Genomic DNA, 21,719 nt, shown 5'->3' on the forward strand with positions numbered 1-21,719 from the left:
TCTGTGTCAGTTGTGCAACACAAGCAGGTTCATAGGCATTTTATGACCTTTTTAATATTTTATATCTGACGACAATTGGGAGACAAAAGTGGGAAAGGTTCATAAATTTTAGAAGAGAGAAGAATGACAGTTTTTGTACATGTCAGCCTTTTGTGGATGGAGCATTGGGACCATTATGTCCTACAGTTGGATATGAAAATACTAATTTGAATATTAATTTACTTGATCATTTTTACCGTTTTCTATTATTTTACGAAATTTATAATAGGTTAAAAAATGTAGGATGGTAATGTTTTCTTCATCCTTGAGGTTTTGCAAATACGTCTTGTAATTGTATACTACCTAATTACACAAAGAAAGAGTTTCCAATACATTAGCTAGACGTTTATCGAAGATGAATAAAATAAACAATTACTGCCTACTGTAATATTACATTAATGGAATGCAATATTCCCGAATTTCGAGAAAGCTATATATTTTCAAATATAGCATTGAAAGGAATTTTTTAAAAAGACCAAAGATGGAAGGAATTAATGGACTACTTGTTTCTATGAGCAATAATTGAAAATCTAGCATAAAAACAAGTTATTTCACTTTCTTTATCGTAAGTTTCTAAATACTTGATACGCTAAAGTTGATAAATATGCTTGTGATTTCCAAATTTGATAAAAAATCCTACATTTTGTTGTGTTTAATAACATTAACGACTTAAAGAAAGACACGGATGGTCTTCTGAATAATGTCGGTACGCTGGCTACAATCAATCGGTTTAATCGAGTCAGGTCGCTGATGGGTCATATTCATACAGAAAATATTGCTTCGTCGGCTTCGTCGCTGACATTGCTCGTCGCTCCTTTGACTACTCTTCGCGAAATGTGTACAGATTTTACTGAAGGAAAGAACGTAAGAAGTGTAGGGAAATTATTCATTGCTCGCATATGTGTGTAGGATGCACGCCACAGGGGACGCATTTTATTCCAGTTCTAACGCGTCAATGGAAGTGTGCAAGCAACATATGATAACGACCGCACATGTGCTTTTCTTGGAATACTCGAAATGGAACACTACGAGTGGAATAGACCTATCTCGAGTTTAAATGCGAGACACGTGGAGAATCATCGAAATTAGGGCGAGTTCTCAAGGCAGTATTCTTGCTCGGAGGTCCTCCATTTTTTCTAAATTATAATTCGACCATTTTGAACTTCTTCTGTATTTGATAGTTTTGTATGTAAAATATGTTTTGCAATACTTTTTGGTTATTAATATTGTATAATTGAAATATTTCAGCTTTCTTAAAGGTGTCTACCTATGAGATTCTTCAGATTGAGATTAATAAGCTGATTCAGAAATAGAGAAAATTTTCATCATAATTTCAGAAACATTGTAACTTGTATGAAGATCTAAAAATCGAAAATTTGTATTTCATCATCCTAGTTCAGTTATTGCATAAAATTAACAGTTAATAATATCTAAAAGTTTACTTAAATATCAATAAATCCCTGTAAATCAATTTTTACTGAGTTTAGGTAATTGACTTAAAATAAATTTCCAAAAATCATATAATTAGAAAACCTTAATAGGTATTTTAAAAAGTGACCATTTGAATTAGGAAAATTAAGGGTTATTTCTTTGTTTTACAGTTCCCAAATTTCACGATAAATCGTATAGAGTACATTCACTAGGCCTAAAACATAATTTCAGTACAGACTTCAGTGTCCATCAAAATCACATTATTATGTGCATCATGAATACAGAATCTAAACATACACATTCACTATACCTATATTTGTGAAGTCTACGCTGATAACTTACATCGTGGTGATACAAGAATAGGGGTAGATAGCCATAACAGTTTGAAGTACAACTTCTGACCAGCTTTGATTCTTAAAAAAATAGAAAATCGACGAAAGCAACAATTCCTAGTAGCAAAATAAAATTCTGGCGATTAATACGTGTAGATGTGCTCTCTGGATTATAAGTGCAAGTTCAACAGGTCAGAAATGCTCTTCACTCATTCCAACACAAATGTCTCATATGTTGCAGATTGTTGTCATAAAAAATTAATAATTTGTGATATTTCCTTTTATTAGCTATTATTAAAGGTACATTTAGATTGTTAATCATTCAAATGGCTGTGTAACAATTCAGTCGTTATATTGTACGATGGATATCCAGTAGTTGCACTGTAAAAAACAAAAAATTCTTGTACAAATATAATATATTCTTGCTTCACCTATTATTACACTTTTCCAAATACGTGCCCTTATTCTTGTCTCATACTTGGCTGTCTGCAATTCAGAAAATTTATTTAAAAAATTATTCCCAACTTCTGAGCGGTACTGTATGTATAATACGATTTCCACACGCATTTGTATCAGAATTCCTCTCCCTTTCTCACTACTTTACAGCCACTAGAAATTCTGAAACATGTTACTGCAATGTCTTCTATGCAATTCATACTACAATATTTATGGGATGCTGTGCCATAAGTTTCGCGAGCCTGACTGCTTAAGAATCGCACTTCGTCGGTGGTCAAGTTACGTAGTCGTAACACGAGGCACATATACCTGAATAATCCCTAGGTGTATCGGCTTCCTTCGTACGCGATACCGCGCTCAATGAACGTAGTCACGCGCTATATAGTCCTGGGGATCTACTAATAAACCGTCAGAGCTGAATCATAATTTCCAGTACACGTTCTCCACCAACCGTTGCATTTCGAGACACGGTCGGTGACATCGTGAGACTTTTCCTCATAGTGTAGTTCCTTCGATAATCTAAGAGGAATTTTGCACTTCATTACTATAGTAGGAGGAAACAATATCGAGTGTAACAGAGATTCTATGCTTTGAATGTTATTAAAAGTGTTGAACAATAAAATTAAATATTTATTTCATTTTTTATGTATAGTACTGCCTTTCGACTGTAGTAGTGTTATTAGGAAAATGTGTGGAGCGAACAAATTAAAATGAAACATAACTTTTTAAGGTTTTGTTATGACCCACTTTAGAGCAATGTTGAGTTAATGGAGAATGTACTTCATTTAATTGCTTGAAAGTATGTTTAATGCATAGATTTTTTTACGAAAGATTTTTGAGTACCAATTTTGGTTCTTGAATAAGAATTCAATATTTCTGCAATGAAACTTATCATCTGTTAAACAATTTATTAATTCCCTCCATTTGTTCTCCACTTGCTACATGCATCATTAGTATTCTTCATTTTTTTTCTCTCTTTTTTTTTTCTCCATGGAGTTCATCAGGTTAACATTTGAGTGGCTTTTCATGTCTCACAATCAGTCGTTCGTTGGATACTACCTTTTTACTGGTTTCGAATCTTTTAGAATGCTTTGCACGACGCTGCAAGTCACAGACGGAACGAGGAAATCCACACAAGTTTTCACGCTTACAGTTGAGAGAACATTGCAATCACGATTACCGCTTCCGGTTGATAGGTACAGTGCAGAGATGAGAAGTCCAGGGGACAACTTAGAAACAAAGGGGTGTGTCGCTTTGCCTGTAAATTAATCTTACTGTACCTTTTCATGAATACGACTAAAGAAATAGAACTTAAACACAGATCTTGTTCATCCTCAAGAAACAATATTATAACGTATACTATAGATATTTTGTATGTCTTTGAAAAGTATTGGTATTAGGTATCTACTGTTTCATATAAATAGATAAACGTCTGCAGTTTGTTAGTGACGAATCCTTGAGACCTCATTCGAATCAGTCCAGTTGCTTAGTTTTGTAGCAGTATCATTTCCAACACCATTCTCATAAGAGGGACTCTTCTCGATACTTGCATTTTTCAAAAGTGGACGTTTTAACTAAACTTAACACGATTATTACCACGTCTAAATCAACATCTGCCTAAGGATTATCTTTCCGACAAGTCCTTCAGAAAACCCTAAACGAAACACTCTGTATTCATCAACCATCACAATTTCAGATCGCTTGTATTTGAGTCGCTTGAAACCACTTTACCAATGTGAACTTATCACTTTGCTTGACTCGTATCAGCTAAGTTTCTTTCAACTTCTTTGACCTAAAATATGTCTTGGACAGTGTAAATTTCTGTACTGTGAACTTCGAGGAAGTTGACATAAATATGTCTTATCTAAGAAGTAGTTATCAACTTCATTTGATACCACTCTGAATACCCACTGCTCCAATTTAAATTAGTTAAATGGAAGTAACATTTGACTAATTTGACCGCGGTTATTAAAACAGGGGGAAAGCTCTGGCTGGTGATAGGAGTTCGAATCTCAGCTTCGAGGCGATTCGAAGTTTTTCAAGATTATTAAGATTCAAATCACTTCGAATATGATTCGAAGCCTAAGACTCTTCAAAGTTTTGAAAGACAAATCAAGCTTCTCAAACTTCCTTTAATACTTTATGTTAATAGTACTGCTTAGACAAAAATACATATTGGAAATGATTCTAACATATTGGCTTATTATCCAGTTTTCAATACTTATTGAATCTCTCTAAACTTTTAAAACTATCAAGACACTTTGTTGCTCAGTAAACAAAAGACAGTAAACGAAAGACTTTTTGTTGCTCAGTATCGTTCTATCCACTCCCTAACGAACTGTGGCGACTTATGCAAGTATTTAGCAGCACTTCTAAAACTTATGTTTGGCCCTTTTGGGTGGCAACACAGGAACATTACTTAAACCGTTTTGCATACACAGCACTCGTCTTGGAAACCTCTGTTCTCTTCAACGTCAGAAACAAATTTGAAAGAAACATAGCTAACGCGTATTCGAGAGGGCTGTAAATGTTTATATTAGCCCCATCTCCCCTTCATTAAGTATAGAGTTTCGAAGATATCGCCAACACGCTCTTGTGGGCCAGACTGTGGATGGCTGAAGGATACACAGTGTATATGTGGTACACTCATGGTCTAACCATTGACTGTCTCTATGTTTAATTCAGTTTTAGGCTTAAATTCTAATGTTATATACCTAATTGAAAATAAAAACTAGTGTCATAAAATAGTATCCTCGCTTAATGGGACCTCATAATTTAAGAATCGGTACATGCAGTTTTATCTTGTTTACTTACTGGGACATTTAACATTTTAAGCACTCAGGTATTGAGGCAAATGCGTAAAACAGTACTTCTATATACTTACACTCGATTAAAATTCAAAGTTAAATTCCTGTAATACCAAGCATATTATCAGAAACGTTTATTTCACATTTTCGAATTAGGCTGCAGTTACACTGGATGTATTTTCTGACGACAGTATCCGAACTTGTCTTGCGCAGAGGAGAAATAGTTGGGACATATTCCTCATAAAACGTAACGCATCCACTGTAACCCCAGCCTTTCTTTCGCCCGTAGTCACCCTCATTCCACTTGTATCAGTTTCACATCACCTTGTATACAGCTTCGAAGCGAATCGAACTGCTTCAGTTGCCATCACCAGCGTTGACGTGTATTGGATCATAAAAAAGCAAGCTATTAGCGAGCTGTCACCTTCTTTTCGCTGGACTCCTTACCTCTGCACAGTACGTCGACTACTTTATCGGGTAGATTTCCCAACGCTATAGAACGCAGCACCTTATCATTGCGCGTGTCTCGTCTTTCTCCGTTGCTTGGGCGGTCACGACGCATGGTAGCCGCGTGCTACGCCTCCCCACGGAGGCGCCACAGCGATGCAGTTCTCTCCGCTGGGTTGGCTTACAATTGCATACGACGCGGCGGCGTCATTGCAGCATGCAATTTGCAGCCGTCACGCACTTCAAACGACACTGCCGCGTCTCGCTGTTATTCTTCGCGGTAGGTACACCCCATCACGAGTTTTCGCTTTTTGTTGATATTAGCCACTGCGATATGCTGCCTTTCGTTACGTCCTCGTGCGCGTTTATGAAGCATTGCAATTGAGCTAGGTACTAACGACAGGGTACTATGTGTGAACTTTTATTGTAATGGTAAGGTAAATGCCCTCCCAATAGATGGAGGCTTAAGATGCTACATGTCCCAGTAAGTGGAAAACCTAAAAATGTGTATTCTACACTTGAATTGCGTCCCAGTGTCTGAATATACTATTTTATAATACAATTTATTTTTTTTATTAAATATACTAGAATTCAAAGTTAAAATTAAATATGATTAGCGTTGATGTTCAGGTACCAGGATATGGTCAACTGTTTGGTATATTTACCTTTAGTGATCACAGAAATAACGTTGTGAAGCAAAGTAGCAAGCTCACATGTCGTTTCTGAAATATTGACGTCTGAAGTTTCGACTCGAAATTGTATGTTAAATGAAATAGAATTTGTGATTCTAATGATAAATCACCATCTCAGTTTAACAAGAATTAGGAATCCTGTTTTGCAGTGTTCAATGTAGATACATATTTAAACGTTTTGAAAGCGTGATTTACGTTATTTTGTATTACAGTTACAAAAATGAAGTCGTTATGGATTGTTTTATTTCTAATCAAATTTAATATTCATCATTGAATCTAGAGACTGTTAGCTTCTACGAACATTTTCGATTTTGGGATAATATTTCATACCCTTCAAAAAATGTCTAGTCGTTTGAGTCAAAATGTGTATAAAATATGAGAAAAAAATATTAGTTATCTCATTTTTAACACGTAGAAAAATTGTCTGCAGAGAATACTACTAGTTAATTTTTCCTATACCAAATTGTTCTTAATTATATGATACCATGAAGAATTAATTTTAACTAAATTAACAGAATAAATGAAATAGAAAGAAAAAGATCATTCAACAATCTTCAAAATGTCTCGAAAGAAGAAAATCTTGAATTAAAATTAATGTCCCAAGTAACAAAAATTAAATTACTTTTTACATTACTTAATACATCTAATAAGTTTTAATCATTGATTAGAGTTATAAAATCTACAACAGAATAAAAAAGAAATTCAAAAGAGGCAATAACAGTTTTTAAAATAGCTTTCATGTTTCTCAAACCCCATAGAATCAAAAATTTCGTCGTTCTACCTCAGATGGTAATGCTCCTTTCAGTGAAAAAAAAGGAAAAAAAATGGTTACTCGTTACCGCTTTATTCAGTGGATCGAATAACGAGGAAAAAATACCGCACTCCAACATTGCATAGAATCGCAGCGGAACACGTGCGCAAATTGAAGTGCTCCAACAATAGACGTAATTTAAAACATCAGTGAGTTGCTGTCCGCGGTAATTGCAGCGTATAAATACAATTAAAAATTGCCATCGGGGAAAAATTCGCCGCGACGTGACTGGACGCAAACTTTTATCGACGAGCAATGCACCCGTCGCGTGTTGCATTCGCGTGAGTACAATTGTGTGTAACCGATGCTCGAGCCCGTTCGAAGCAACATTATTGCAAGTACATAGTAGCGGTACCAAAGGTAGCGTAGCTACCTCGTTACATTAATAATGTCTCACTCGGTTCGACGAAACGCATGTCAGTGAAGTGTTGCGAGAAATCGAAGCTCTTTCACGATGCTATCAAGAGAAGTCGTGCAGTAAAAAAGGATTCTACTAGTATTTTTTTTTTTTTAAATATTTAAAATACAGTAGAAAAATGGAAATTAGGTATGTAGGATGCGTTATTGAGCAGGGGCAGTGGCTTTAGGCTTAGCGACTAATATTTGCATGAATGAAGCGAGGTGGATATCGAAAAAAGGTCATCATCTGTGTTAATGTAATTATTCTTGCACTGTTTATGTTTTCTACTTTTTTGGAAATTGTAGTTTTATGGGCAATTTGGAAAATTTTCAAATATTTTTCTGTAAATTCTATTATTTGTTATTTAGTTTATTTGAGAGTAATATGAGGTGTGTAGTCTACCAACATGAATTGGACCCTACTAATATGCATGGACCTTATTTATTGTGTTACAAATGAAGTGCATGTTGTCTCGTATTATTTTTCAATACACACTATCAACTTTACGTACCTTCGTATTCCAGTGTACTGAAAGTTTCAGAAGTGCCATAAATCATCTGACCTTAGAATATAAATTTTATCTTGAATATTAAATTTAATATCTCCTGCTAACCCTTGGCGTGTATAAATAGAGTTAGGATGATACACGATATAGTGTTATCAAAAGTTTGAACAATATTCTTATCAGTTTCAGTCGCTGCATTATACGAAGATTTTCATTATAGATTGGATAGATTGATATAGTGCAAACTTTTATCGCTTGTAGCAATTCAGAGAAAAAATAGTTTTTTAAAAGAAAATATCTGAAAATAAAATTCTTGGAAATGCAGTCGCATGTGAGAATATATGGTCGATAAGAACAAAACTAGTACTTTGCTCTTCTTTTTGCATACGTAAAGAATTATTGATTTCAATTTCCAGAAAGACTTAAAGCAAATTTAAAAAGAGGATATTATATTTTTAGAATCAAATTTATTATTGTCGTATACATATCTAAAAGAGGTATTTAATGAAACACGCGTATCATTAAATTATGTCAATATTTAAGTCAAATAGCCATCTTTAAAAGGCGATCCCTGAAACAAGTGTTTATGCAAATTTAAAAATTAAAATAATTTTATACTTGTCATGAATGTAAAAGTTTATTTCAAAGCACTGCTTATTTATTTAAAATACGTGTCCCGATACTTGAATTACATTCTAGTAGCTGAATATTTTATTGCATGATACTTTTCTGTTGTATTTTATGGATACCTTTTTGTAGGTATTATTTCTTATTAGGTACATAAGAATTTAAGCTTAAAATTGAGTAGAATTAACGTTTAGTGTCCACATACTGGGGCATTATTGGCAACTGGGATATTTACCTTAAATTATAAAAAAGGGAAACAGCGAAAATAAATTGCTACAATTAATCAGGTAGAGTTAGCAGTATGTCACAGAAAATCTAAAAAGGAGAACCATTGGAAAATGAAGTAATTTTCATAAAAATTTTCAAATTATTATTTCCAAATTCTTTGAGTACTTTGGTAGATTTGACATTAATAAAAGTCAGAGTACATTAAAGAATCGAAAGTCGCCATTATTCAAACGAAATTTTCTCATCGCAGAATCAGCAAAAATCCGCCACGATATCGCTGAAAATACGCGACACTCGGCTGAAAATTCGCAATCCGAAATTTTCGGGCAGCGACGCGCCCCTAGCTGCTTCCGATTAGCCGCAGCGAAAAACGTCGAAATCGTCATCATCTGGCGCCATTCACTGGCGAGAGCCAAGCACCGTATACACGTGCACACGCACGCGTAACAGGAAGGTAGTCACACGTGCCACACGCAACCGTGCACAGGTACATATTCACGTTGCACCGAATCGAGACGAACTTCCCTTCTGACTCTCACGCATGAATGGGAAAGAGTGCTTACTTGTGAACAGGAAAAAGAGAGAAAAGGCATCAACCAGCGGCCCCCGCTTTGCGCTGCACGCGAGTGCCTGGCATTTCTGCGTGTGTACGCGCCACGAGGGTTTCCCTGTGTGCCCACGTACACGGTGCAACATTTATTCAGTGCGGCTGCAGTTTTACCTCCTACACGTTTTTGTCGCGAATTGCGCGCGTACTGTATATGCAAAGTCACGCTGCTGGCACGTACACGCCACTTTCCCTTTTCAAAATCGATTTTGGCGCCGTGCGCCCCGGCGGCTCAGTCAACGATGCCGACGCTTCTACAGGGCCGTGTGCTCTTAACCGAGTACTGCTGATTTTTTCTCTGCTCTTTTTTTCCCTCATTATTTTTTCTTTCTTTCTATTTTAAATAGGGGGTTGCGTTGACGAGTGTTTAAATATCATGTTCAGCCTTTTATAAGAGCTTATTATAATGGCTAGATGTAGGGTATAGAGTTTAATGGGATAGTTTGGTTTTTGATTAATATAAAAGTCATAATATGATATGCATTGCTGTGTAGGTCTTCAATGAAGAAAAAATTGAGCCAGTCGCTTCTGGGGTTAATAGATTTAGTTTTGAGTCTAGGTGATCCTTGGAAGCCGAAATGCATTATCTTGTATTTCATATAATATTGTAACACAAGTTTTTAAAAATTATAGCCTCAAGTTTCACTATTTTTTAGTCATAGGAAAACTGGGAACTAATGAGTTTACCTTCTAACACTAATTCTACTTTTAACGCTTAACTGATGTGGTGCAGATCATAGTGCAGATCATGCTAACTTAATTTTGGATATTTGCAGAGTAATAAAAATATCTTCGGATAATTTATAGAAATTATCTACTTAGCGGTCACACCTTTGACAATTATCGTAACTTCTCATAGCGTGACAAAAAAACATTAAAGAGTTAATGAAATTGAGAAATTTTAAATATTCTATGTAGGTACTTACAATTACCTTTTATAATTACACAACAGTGATCCTATCACATTACATTGCAGCGCTAACATCATATTAGTGGAAAGTGCTTGAACTTTTACTTACAGTTGAAGCATTGAGAGTAACAACGGACTATAACTCTACTACTCAGAAAAATCAGAAAAATAGGCAGTTTAAAATGCAGGGTTTCGTTATATTAATGCTGTTAGCTCAATTTGAGAAAGAATGTCCAGTTTTGCACTCAATCCCTCAATTAGAGTCATCAGCTATTATCACGAATGATTGTATTTCACGTGTTTACCACGATCCCAAATTCCCAAATCTGCCTCGCCGAGAAAGAGTCGAAACAAAAGTCGACGGTTCAAATCCTGGAAAAATTGGACCAGCGTAGGTCTCCGAATCTCAATACCACTCGGGCGAGGTCCCGCGGAAATCCACGTAATGAGGCCATAAAACTCGCAACGAACGGGTAATATGCATCGGTGGAAAAAATATCGTCGGCCGCCTCTCGCGCTAATTACTCCCCGCCTAAACGTGTTCCATTTTTACGCGTGAAGCGGCGCGTAACGAGTCCCAATTCCCTTCACAATTAACCGCACCGCATTACGACCCTCGAACTTTTCGTCAACCGTCCCCTCCACTCCGCGGAGCCAGCACGGAAACGACGCTCGCCGGGCATCGGACTCGTCCGAGTCCATTGGCTTGTTAAACGTAAAAAAGAGGTGGAGCAAGACGGGGAAAGACAAAGAGTCCGAAAAAAAGGTGTTTCAAGCGAGATCAAAAGCTCTTCCACGGGGGTGACCCGTGGTCTGCGGCCGTCGTGCGTCCATCCCTGTCGATATGTGCCTCGAGGCTTAGAAAAGCCCTCACGCTCCCTCCACCCCCTCCCCTCGGTCCTTCCTCTCTCCTTCCTCTCTACGTCGCGTTCTGTTCCTCCTGCTCCTCTGCTCTTCCGCTCTTCCTGTGTCCCTCCCTTTCGTCGTCGCCTGCCGCCGCCGGTGCACGAAAATATATACCGCCTTTCGTTAAAGGTGAACGGACGAAATCGCGGGTTACACGTGCGTGCAAGATCCGAAGGAGGGTGGATGCGTCGGCGGGTGTGCAGGGCGAAGGAAGCGGAGAGATAGAGGCCCGGTGGTCAGGAAGGGGCGAGGGAAGAGGCGCGCAAAAAGGGTTGAGAGGGTGGTAGACTAGCTGGGCTCGTGTGCCCTCCACCCCCGCCACGAGTGGGGGAGAACCTGCGGAGGAGACGGACCGCGAGCCAGACGAAAGCAGCGATATCAGCGCGTTTCCCTCGCGCAACCCCCGCGTGCACCTCTCGCCGCCGGTGCCGCCGAAAATCCCCAAAAGCACACGAAACAAAGGCTTGCCCTCCTCCTATCACCCTCTCTCCCTCGCACAATCCACCCTTCCTTCTCACTGGAGCCTCACTGGGCTCACGCGTGGATCCCCGAGCTTCCTCTTTGTTGTGTGGAGCTCACGAAAGAACAGACACGACTTCTGCGTCTCAATCGTGTGTGCTATGCTCTGTTCTACTCTGTTCTGTTCCGCTCTGCTCTGGTATGGTCTGCTCTGCTCTGCCCTGGTTTGTTCTACTCGCTCGCTCTCTGTATGTAGCAGGCGCTAGCACGTGCGCGTCGAAGGGGCTGCTTCGACGGGCCTCGAACCTCGATAGAGCTACGCTGCCACCGCAGGAACCGCGTTGTTTCACGGTAATTGTTCGGCCAAGGCTTTTCTGCTACTGGAATTGGTTCCGTCACCAGCGTTGCGTTTGCACTTTTTGCGCGATTTTCGGCCAGCGACACAAGCGTGCAAGATTCTGCACCGATTTAGGCTGCGGTTACAGTTCATGCGTGTTCTGACGAAGTAACGTTCTAGCGACTGTCTGATCTTGTCTTGCTTGTATGATAAATAGTTTGAACAGGTTTGTCACAAAATGTATCCATTGTAACCGCAGCCTTAAATCGCTGGATTGGTGTAGTGGGCTTGTGTAGTTTGTCATGTCCTGTTCGGTGACTAAGGTACTTGGAGAAAGTACACATCAAGTTTTAGATGTAATGTTGGTAATACTGTTTTAGTGATAGAATAGAAAATTTAGTACATGAATTGATTTATGAGTGATATACTCTTTTTAAGAATTAATCCCTTGTTTTATAATGAGATATTCTCGTGATACGAATTTTACCTAATGATGGAGCAAGCCCTGCATAGTTAAACTTATAGTACGTGAAAATAAAAAAGTTTGTAAAATCTTGAAGCTAGGTGATGGGGTTATTAGAGCAAAGTTGTGCTTTGAATAGATAACTTGAGTATTAAGTATTATGTTTATTTCATATGCGCACAACTTAAGAGAAGCTTTAATAACAATTACACTATACAGGGTGTGGTATCTAAATAACTCACTTGCTTTGCGTAAATAGTAAAAAAAGTGTATTCTAAATAATCAGAGGATATGAACACGAAGTGACCAAGCTTCAGTTTATGATAATGTAACACCAAAGAGCTAAGATAGTTTAACTCGTCTTTATAAATAAATGCATAAATAAATAGAAAGCAGATTGCTTCTTTAATTTAAGCATAGACACAGATATAAGTATTCTCCATTCTTTTTTTAAAGCAACGTACGATTAAAAATTACAGATATTTAAGGAACAAGTTTATCATAAGTAGAATATATTCGTGATAAATTGCTTCATACATGTTCTCTGGTTTTATTAACATTTTCACTACCTATGTATAATTATTGCATTTTCTCATTATGAGTTCCTTGCTGTATTCATATCTTGCAATTATTTAGTACAATGGACAAACATTTTACATGCATTTTTATTCATGTTGTTAACGCGATAACAGAGAACAATCAGTTTTATTAAAATACGAGTTGATCATGAAAGCAGATTCTTCGCATTTCTTTTTTTAAATTAATCCTCTTCAACTTCAGTAACTTCAGAAATAATTATTTACATACGTGTATGCAATTCTGTATATCATTATATCATTCTGTATATCATTCTGTATATATTCTGCATGTACGACAGTTTTTATAAACACGCATGAACAATATATTTCAAGAAATATTATCTCTTTCATATAAAATTCGCACAAATAATCGGCCACGCATTATCCACAGTAGCACAGCGTTAAAATTAATTAGAATCTCCTCCCAAACGAAGCAATTACTTTTCAGATTACTTGCATTACTTGCAGATTACTTGAAAAATTACATATTTAACGAGATATAAGAAAATTGAATGTACTTTGTTCCCGAGGCACGAGATCTACTTCCTCGCACCATATAACAGCAAAATAAACAGTGAATTCTCTACCATCATGAACGCCACGAGAAAATATGTAATTACGTAATTATGCAGTTGATTATCATCGCGAGGTCCACAGAGGATACACGCATGTTTTTAATTGCCCGAAAGACAGTTGAAGTACTTAGCATATTCTATTAAACGACGCGGCCAATTTTCTGGAAATACGTGGGTGCTGGTTCATCTTCTTGGAGGATCTTTACTCGTAATTTAATAACTGCCCTTTCGTAAATTTACGTCTAATGGGGATCGTAAAGTGGCGCGTGTGTATCAGGATTATCCGTGTCTTCAGCGAACTGTAATAATTGTTCGAGCACGAGCTAGGTCGGTCGGGGTGTACGTTTTCTTCAAGGTTAGTCCCTGGCGCGCTGAGTGGGTCGGCGGACTGAAAAATCGATACGTACGAAAGTGAGAGTCTCAGCCGTTTCACCTTCCTTTTCGTTCTTCGCGTTCCTCGTCCTCTTCTTACTTGCCATTTGGTTCATTCATGTTACCCGTTGTGCAGGGCCGTGGCTCATCGTCAATTAATCCTGCTGCTACTACGTACACCATAAATTCTGATCTTAACTGTACGAGTAACTTTGTATAATTATATACAGAGTGGGACATTTATTCCAGTTCATTGAGATAAGACAGTTTGCGTAATTGGAACGTGTAGTTTGTTTAAGTGAGACAAATTTAGTGAAGCTTTCTCACGCGTGTGATTTTTTTTTGGTCGTTGTTTTTGGTTAAGTGTATGTGTTTGTTAACACAATATTTTATGTTATAATGGGAGAAGTTAATTCTGGAATGACACATTGGGGTTTTTCATGACCTCAATAAAATACTGATTTCTATTACTGTGGTACAAAAAAATAATTGCAAATAAAATGTTTATTTTTTTTTTTTTTTTACATTTGAATATTTTAGTCTTAAACTACGCAATTGAAAGTTTTTCAGTGAATTTTTACAGACATTTTTAAATATTTAAAATGCGTGAAAATCACGCTAAACTTGAAAAACCCAGTGTGCCATGTGGCAGTCCAAAAAAATAGTGTAAAACAAGGTAAAAAGAAAAATTGCTGAACTAGTTTATTTAATACCTTTTAAATAAATTAATCTTTGTTTAATTTCTTTCAAATGATTGGTGTTTATTTTTGGTACAAAGCATTTGTTTCTTTATTAATATTTCAAAACATATAAAGTTAAAATAGAAATTGTGGAATTAATAGTTTACTTAATACCTTTTAGCGAATTAATTTTTTGTTGCATATTCTTAATTTCCTTGTTTTTTCAAAGGTAAATTTGCTTTATACTTTTACAGACTCTCTAGGTTTGGTTATTTTTAAAGTTTAAAGACATTGTGAATCGATTATATTTGATTCTGCTTGCGCTTCAAACCGTTTAGTTCAAGGACACAATACGCCATTTTTGTAAGTGTACTGCATTGAAAGCATTCATATAGGCGGAATGACATTGGACAATAGTTCAGGTAATAGACTTTCAGTAGGGGTTCAGTAAATAGAGTATTCAGTAAAATTTCGTTCTAATAAATAAAGTTCTAATATTCTGTAGATACTCTATTGAAACCTATCCATCACAATGAACAGATAATTTTCTTTTTCTTTCAAATTGACTCCATTTTTTCCACTTTCAGATTTCATTTTAAATCCCAGAAAATATGTTATTAAAATTATTGAAATATTTAACGGTGCGTCTATACTAATGGGAACAATTTTTAAATTAAGTAACATCTAAAATAATTATTTAAGATTGAATTTCTTGCGTATGATTCTTTCCTTTTTTGCATATTGAATTCTTCATAAATGCAAAAAATCAACAATGTAGTGATTACTCGTGACACGTAAAGATTTTCGTTTGGTAAATTAAGTTTGAGAAATATCGAAAATCGACACATTGGGAATTCCTACAGAAACGGTTAAAATTTTGTTTTCAATCCGTAGCGCTCTTTCAGTCGCGTTGGCCTTGCCAGAGGAAGATGAATAAACTCGACTGCGAGACGTTCGACGGAAAAAAGAAAGCGAAAATGTCAACAAGGGCATCCGCACATGTGGGTTCTTTCCTCGTTGTGTTCAAACGAAAATATCAGCCAACGGGTAGACACATGACAGCTCGCGTTTAGAATAAAGCGTGAATAATTATAATCATTTTAGTAACGTCATTATATCGACAATTATTTCAATCTTTTACTTTCCTTGAATACATTTTTTGCATCTGGGAATTAGTATGAAGCAAATTTACCTTCTTTCAAAAAACAAGGAAATTAAGAAAATATAATAAAAAATTAATTCGCTAAAAGGTATTAAGTAAACTATCTATCGTACCTGTGCTGTGTTAATAATGCTATATTGGTTAAAGCAAGAGGAAATGTTAACTTATCGTAGTAATTGAGATTATTAAAATAAAAATTAGGATTTAAAGTTGAAGTATTATTATCAATGTTTATTGTATTATTTTATCACTGAGTGTTAAATGAGATTTTATTATTGTCATTATTATTTCATACATAAATACTATGTCATACATACATGTATGTATATGTCTATATATACGACGATTACGAACTTGAAAGGGGAAGATCTATTTAATTCTTTCAGTGAGAAAATAAAATTTTTCAATTTTAACACAATGTTCTCTACAAAGATTTTTCTGTTAGGAACTCAGGTGTACGTATATAATAAAAAACAATGTTCTTTCGAACAATTTTGACCATCACAGACGCCAAGAAATTCCATATCATACCCTGCCCTTACAGAGCGCAACCTGGTTAAAGGCTCGCTTTTAATCCCAGATAGAAGCTCATGGAATATGCCTTCCATATTTTTTGTTTACTCAGCTGCAGAGACCTTTCGTCCGTGGGTATCTAGCGCTTGGAAAAAGAGCGATAAGCTCATCGTCGTTCGAAATAAGTCTAGCAATACCGAAAGATTCTAGTTTCCTTTGTAACTGTTATTGAAACTGAAAAATTATTGAGTTTGCCTTGGTAAAAATTAGTCCAAACACGATAACATTGGGACTATTTTTCAACTGTCTGTTTAGACTTGATAAGCTTAAACTTGATAAGTTTAATTTATTCTCTGATTCTAATGCTAATGACATTATGTTAATACGTATTTTCCAGTATATCAGAGCCATTTGCAGTTATATATAGTCACCACAGAAATATGTATTAGCGTGTTAAATTGACGCATCGAGTGGCTATTCCGTTTAGTGTAAACAGATAAGTGACCGTAGTCCTAAACGAGGCCGAAGTCCTTATCTTCCAATATTTTTGTTACGTCGCTTGTCCCTAGTGCCTAGAACATGTTTACTTTATCGTTTTACTGATTTTACGACTACAGTATATTCCTGAGTAGGTAAATTATAACTACCCCTGGCTATGAAAATAAAATTACTAATATAATGTTGAAAGCTATTAAGAAATGTATTGATTTGTAACGTATAGTCTAGGTCTAGGTGATCTCTAAAAGATTAAAAATCTCTTTAGAAATTTATAAAGTGTCTTTACGGTAGATTCTGAAATTTTAAGCAATACTATACTTAACTGTACACTTAACAAGAGTGCTAATTTGGAATTTGTATTTTTGTTGAACAGTGGTGCCGGATGCAAGGTTCTCGTAAGCAATTTACCAAGTAACGCCAGATTGGAGGACCTCGAATTGCTGTTTTCGAACTGCGGTCAGGTGCAGGTGCAGATCTCGCGCGATCCTAACACACAAACCGCCCTCATTAGCTATGAGACGCAAGAACAAGCACAGCAGTAAGTAAATCTACCTCGTATTAATAGTATGTACTTACTATTCACTTTCATTACGTACAATTATCGAAAGGATGAAAAGATATTCGGCTGGTGCATATAAAATTGTATATTGCAAATAGTATATCACACGAATATTAATCTTTATTGGATAATAATTACAATCAACTGCTCTAGTAGGTGTATTAAGTATCCCCCATTTTTGTTTTGTATGATAAAACGACATAAGCCACGCATTTCTGTTTTTGAAATATTGGTGATCAAAATTTATATACTTAAGTAAATGTGTACGTAATTTTTTCAATAGACAAATCCTATTAATTCATTCTTCTTACGTTCAAAATGTGAATTCTATCTTGTAATCTTGAATTAAGATAAAAACTGGCATTTTTTAAAAGTATGACTTATGTCGCTTTGACTTACAGCAACAGGATATGTAACACATTGGATTATTATCTCAACTTGGTCTTGTGCTATCTGTTTGCAAAGAACGCAATCAATCACATTTTATATTTGCTTCAACTAATAGATGTACGAAGATACGTTTGCAACTGATATTAAAAGAAACTAAAAAAGTATTTCATAATAGGTCACTCCACCTTACCTTGTAATATTCAGTTGGTTCTGTTAGAAAAATATATGCAAGCAGATAACTGCTTAGCACAAAAACCTCAAAACATTGACTTTACATGCACCAATTTAATATTTTCGCCATCATTACTCCTAACAATTATGGGTCTATATATTTCAAAACTAAATTAAATTATAGAGAATAAGGGTCTGTAGAAGACCCCACAAAATTTTTATTCTAATTTTGAACTACCAGAGACTTCTATATAGACGTGTAATGGAAAAGAACGACTCTCCACTATACTATTGTGTAACCCAAAATTACTACAGAATGTACCAGTAAATTTTTTTTCCAACCGCGCTGCGGTCAAAAGGTTAAATTTCGGCCATAGAACTCGAATAGTTCTCAAACTATTGGATACTTCTTTTGAATGGGTTACTTTACTATTCGCCGTCTACCTAGAACCTCGACGTTGATACACTATGGTCACACGATGAAATAGGTTTCTCACGCCAGTCTCATATGCTTTCACATTTTACGATCCCTTCTTCCCCCGTTTATAGGGCTGTGAACCAGTTTAATGGCCACGAGTACGACGGTAACACGCTAAAAGTGGAAATGTCTACGGCGGAGAGCCGACGAAGAGGCCGCAGCCAGCGCAGCGGCGTCGCTTACTCTGGAGTTTCGGGTTCCGGGCGGCAAACAGATTTCCCGCTTCGTATCCTCGTTCAATCCGACATGGTGGGAGCCATAATTGGTCGTCAGGGATCCACCATACGCCAGATTACTCAGACGACGCGTGCACGAGTAGACGTTCACCGGAAGGACAATGTCGGCGCCCAGGAGAAAGCTATCACCATTTATGGCAACCCAGAGAACTGCACCAACGCCTGCAAGAAGATCCTGGAGGTCATGCAGCAGGAGGCTAACAGCATGAACAAAGGGTAAGGAAGAGGGAAGTCATTTTGGTATTTCCAGATTTTGGAATCTTTAGTATTTGCAGCAGATCTGTAACTATTTTGCTATTCCAATCACTGTATAACATTACTTATGGGCTTGTTCAAGTAGCTTGATGTAAAGTTTGTGTTCACATAAGTCAAGTTACTTGGATTCAAGTGTTGTGTAGTATACACCAATGAATATGTATTTTAAGGCAAGGAAAAGTTGAAAGGACTTAAATTTCATTTGAAACTTGAATGAATATTTCGAGTTAAGTAAAATAACACGTTCACATTGATCATATGTTGTCTCAAATCACTTCCTCTCAAGCTACTTGAATTCAAATAATCTAATGTAATCTCGTCTAATCTGAACGAGTTTTTATAGAATCCTAGATTTTTGCGATCGGTGTTATTTTTAGTAATTCTTTGTATTACTATATTGTTACTGCTGTATAGGATGCGACATTTAAAAGTGTACATTTTCTGTGTCTAAATTTGTAGAAAGTGAAGACATTCAAATTTCGTAGCAAACACATTTCCAAGCTTCCTTGGTAAAATATAGTCATATCATGTATTTTGCTAATACATATCATGTAAAGATATATATTTAATAATGACATTTAATAACGGGGAATAATAATCTGAGACAGATTCTTATACAGAAACGGTGAAATTAATAAGTAGAGCAAATAGTTTTACGCAAGTTTCTACAGAGATATATATAACACACATGATGTCTTCTATTTGCAGTACCGATATCACTCTGAAAATCCTCGCACACAACAATTTGATTGGCCGAATAATTGGAAAAGGCGGTACCACGATTAAGAGAATCATGCAAGACACAGACACGAAGATCACTGTTAGCAGTATCAACGACATCAACAGCTTCAACCTCGAGCGTATTATAACAGTTAAAGGCACCATCGATAACATGAGCAAAGCTGAATCTATGATCTCCAGCAAATTGCGCCAGAGCTACGAGAACGATCTGCAGGCAATGGCTGTGAGTATTAGAAGCGTTATACAACGATAATTGGCGAAGTAGTCGGTTTAATTTAACTTGATACGAATCTGTAAAATGATTATGTGTAATAATCAAATGGTGGCTTATGTCTTACAGCCTCAGAGCATGATGTTCCCTGGTTTGCACCCCATGGCTATGATGTCCACTGCTGGAATGGGATACAGCTCACGTGGACCTGGCTTGTACGGCTCAGGACCTGCCCCATATCCCTATCAAGCTAGTTTGCCGACTCAACAGGGTGTACCTGCTGCCGACACTCAGGAGACTGCCTTCCTTTACATTCCTAACAGCAGCGTGGGTGCTATAATCGGTACCAAGGGCTCTCACATCAGAAACATTATTAGATTCTCCGGTGCTAGCGTCAAAATCGCGCCGCTTGAACAAGATAAGCCAGCAGAGCAACAGACTGAAAGGAAAGTCACCATTGTCGGTTCACCAGAATCTCAGTGGAAGGTATGTTTTCAGACACATTAAATAAAATTAGTTATTTTAATTACCTCCCCAAAACACAGTAATTTATTAAGTAATATAATAGTGATATATATACACTAAACAAATAGTACTAAACAAATTTCGTGCAACATGAAGTACTAGATGAACGTAACTATTCAGCTTATAATGATGTAACGATCATTTATAATTCAGAGCCTTTCATGGCTCAGTGGCTAAAACGTTTCAACTGCAAATCTCAAGATCCTGTGTTCGAATCCCAGTATCGGGCAGAACTATTTTTCATCAAGACTTTCCGATTTCCTCGTCTCGTATCCATTTCTATAAAAATAATATGACATTAACATATATTTATTATACCCTGCTGCATTTTGAGTAGATGCCGTTTTCAAAAGCATCGACTTGAACCAGCAGGAAAATTAAAGTAGTGAAGGGTTACCCGTACCAATGGCACATAAGAATTGTTGTGTACAAGTTGGTCCCGTTACAACCTTCAACAATATTTTTTCTTAATATTTGCCATTAATTTCGGATTCTTTAGAATAATTATTTCATTCAAGTGGTTTATTTCATTTACAGGCGCAGTATTTGATTTTCGAAAAGATGCGCGAGGAAGGATTCGTTTCCGGTACTGATGACGTCAGATTGACGATCGAGATTCTAGTACCAAGCGCTCAAGTCGGCCGAATCATCGGCAAAGGCGGGCAGAACGTTAGAGAATTGCAGCGTGTAACTGGAAGTGTCATTAAGTTATCGGAACAACAGTCTACATCTCCTTCTGCTGACGAAGAGGCCACCGTCCATATAATTGGCCCCTTCTTCTCTGTTCAGGTATTTTATATTTATTTTTTAGATAGATTTCTTAATTTTTTTATTTTGCATTAACATTTCTATTCTGTTTGACGTTCAAAGTATTGTTAGAGATACAAGCGAAGTGTATCTGTTATTATGAAATTATGAAATACTCTCACAAGTTTTAGTGATAGAATTTTAGTTTGGTCATTGTTCGAAACTTAAATAATTGATTAAAAATGGAATTTACTTACTTTAGTACCAAATATTCAACACACAATAAGATATAATTCCTATATTTTGCCACAGTCTTTTCAGAAACATCATGCATTTCCTCTCAATTTCTTGGAAATTAGATCTACACTTGCAATTTAAACTTTTCAGTAGGAAAAATTCAAAAACTATTAGCTGAATAAAATTCTGATATTGTTAACATTCTGCCGTGCTTTCCAAATTAACTTTTGCAGATAAATAAATTGAACACAAAATACAATTTTTAACAAAAAACAGTTGTTCAATTTTGGCATTTACGATAGTTTCCACGAGAACTCTTTAATTCTTGACAAGC

General features: G+C 36.4%; 1 protein-coding gene across 1 annotated transcript in view; it reads left to right on the top strand.

Moving 5' to 3' along the window:
- The window catches only part of Imp (IGF-II mRNA-binding protein), a 120,146-nt gene that overhangs the window by 89,415 nt on the left and 9,012 nt on the right, over positions 1 to 21,719 (top strand). Inside the window, exons 3-7 of the mRNA XM_076376944.1 lie at positions 17,209 to 17,373; positions 18,505 to 18,885; positions 19,633 to 19,888; positions 20,006 to 20,362; positions 20,939 to 21,190. Of these exons, the coding sequence (XP_076233059.1) occupies positions 17,209 to 17,373; positions 18,505 to 18,885; positions 19,633 to 19,888; positions 20,006 to 20,362; positions 20,939 to 21,190 (1,411 nt within the window). The remainder of the gene's footprint in view (positions 1 to 17,208; positions 17,374 to 18,504; positions 18,886 to 19,632; positions 19,889 to 20,005; positions 20,363 to 20,938; positions 21,191 to 21,719) is intronic.

Source organism: Calliopsis andreniformis, chromosome 1 (assembly GCF_051401765.1).
Source record: "Calliopsis andreniformis isolate RMS-2024a chromosome 1, iyCalAndr_principal, whole genome shotgun sequence".
Lineage (NCBI taxonomy): Eukaryota > Metazoa > Arthropoda > Insecta > Hymenoptera > Andrenidae > Calliopsis > Calliopsis andreniformis.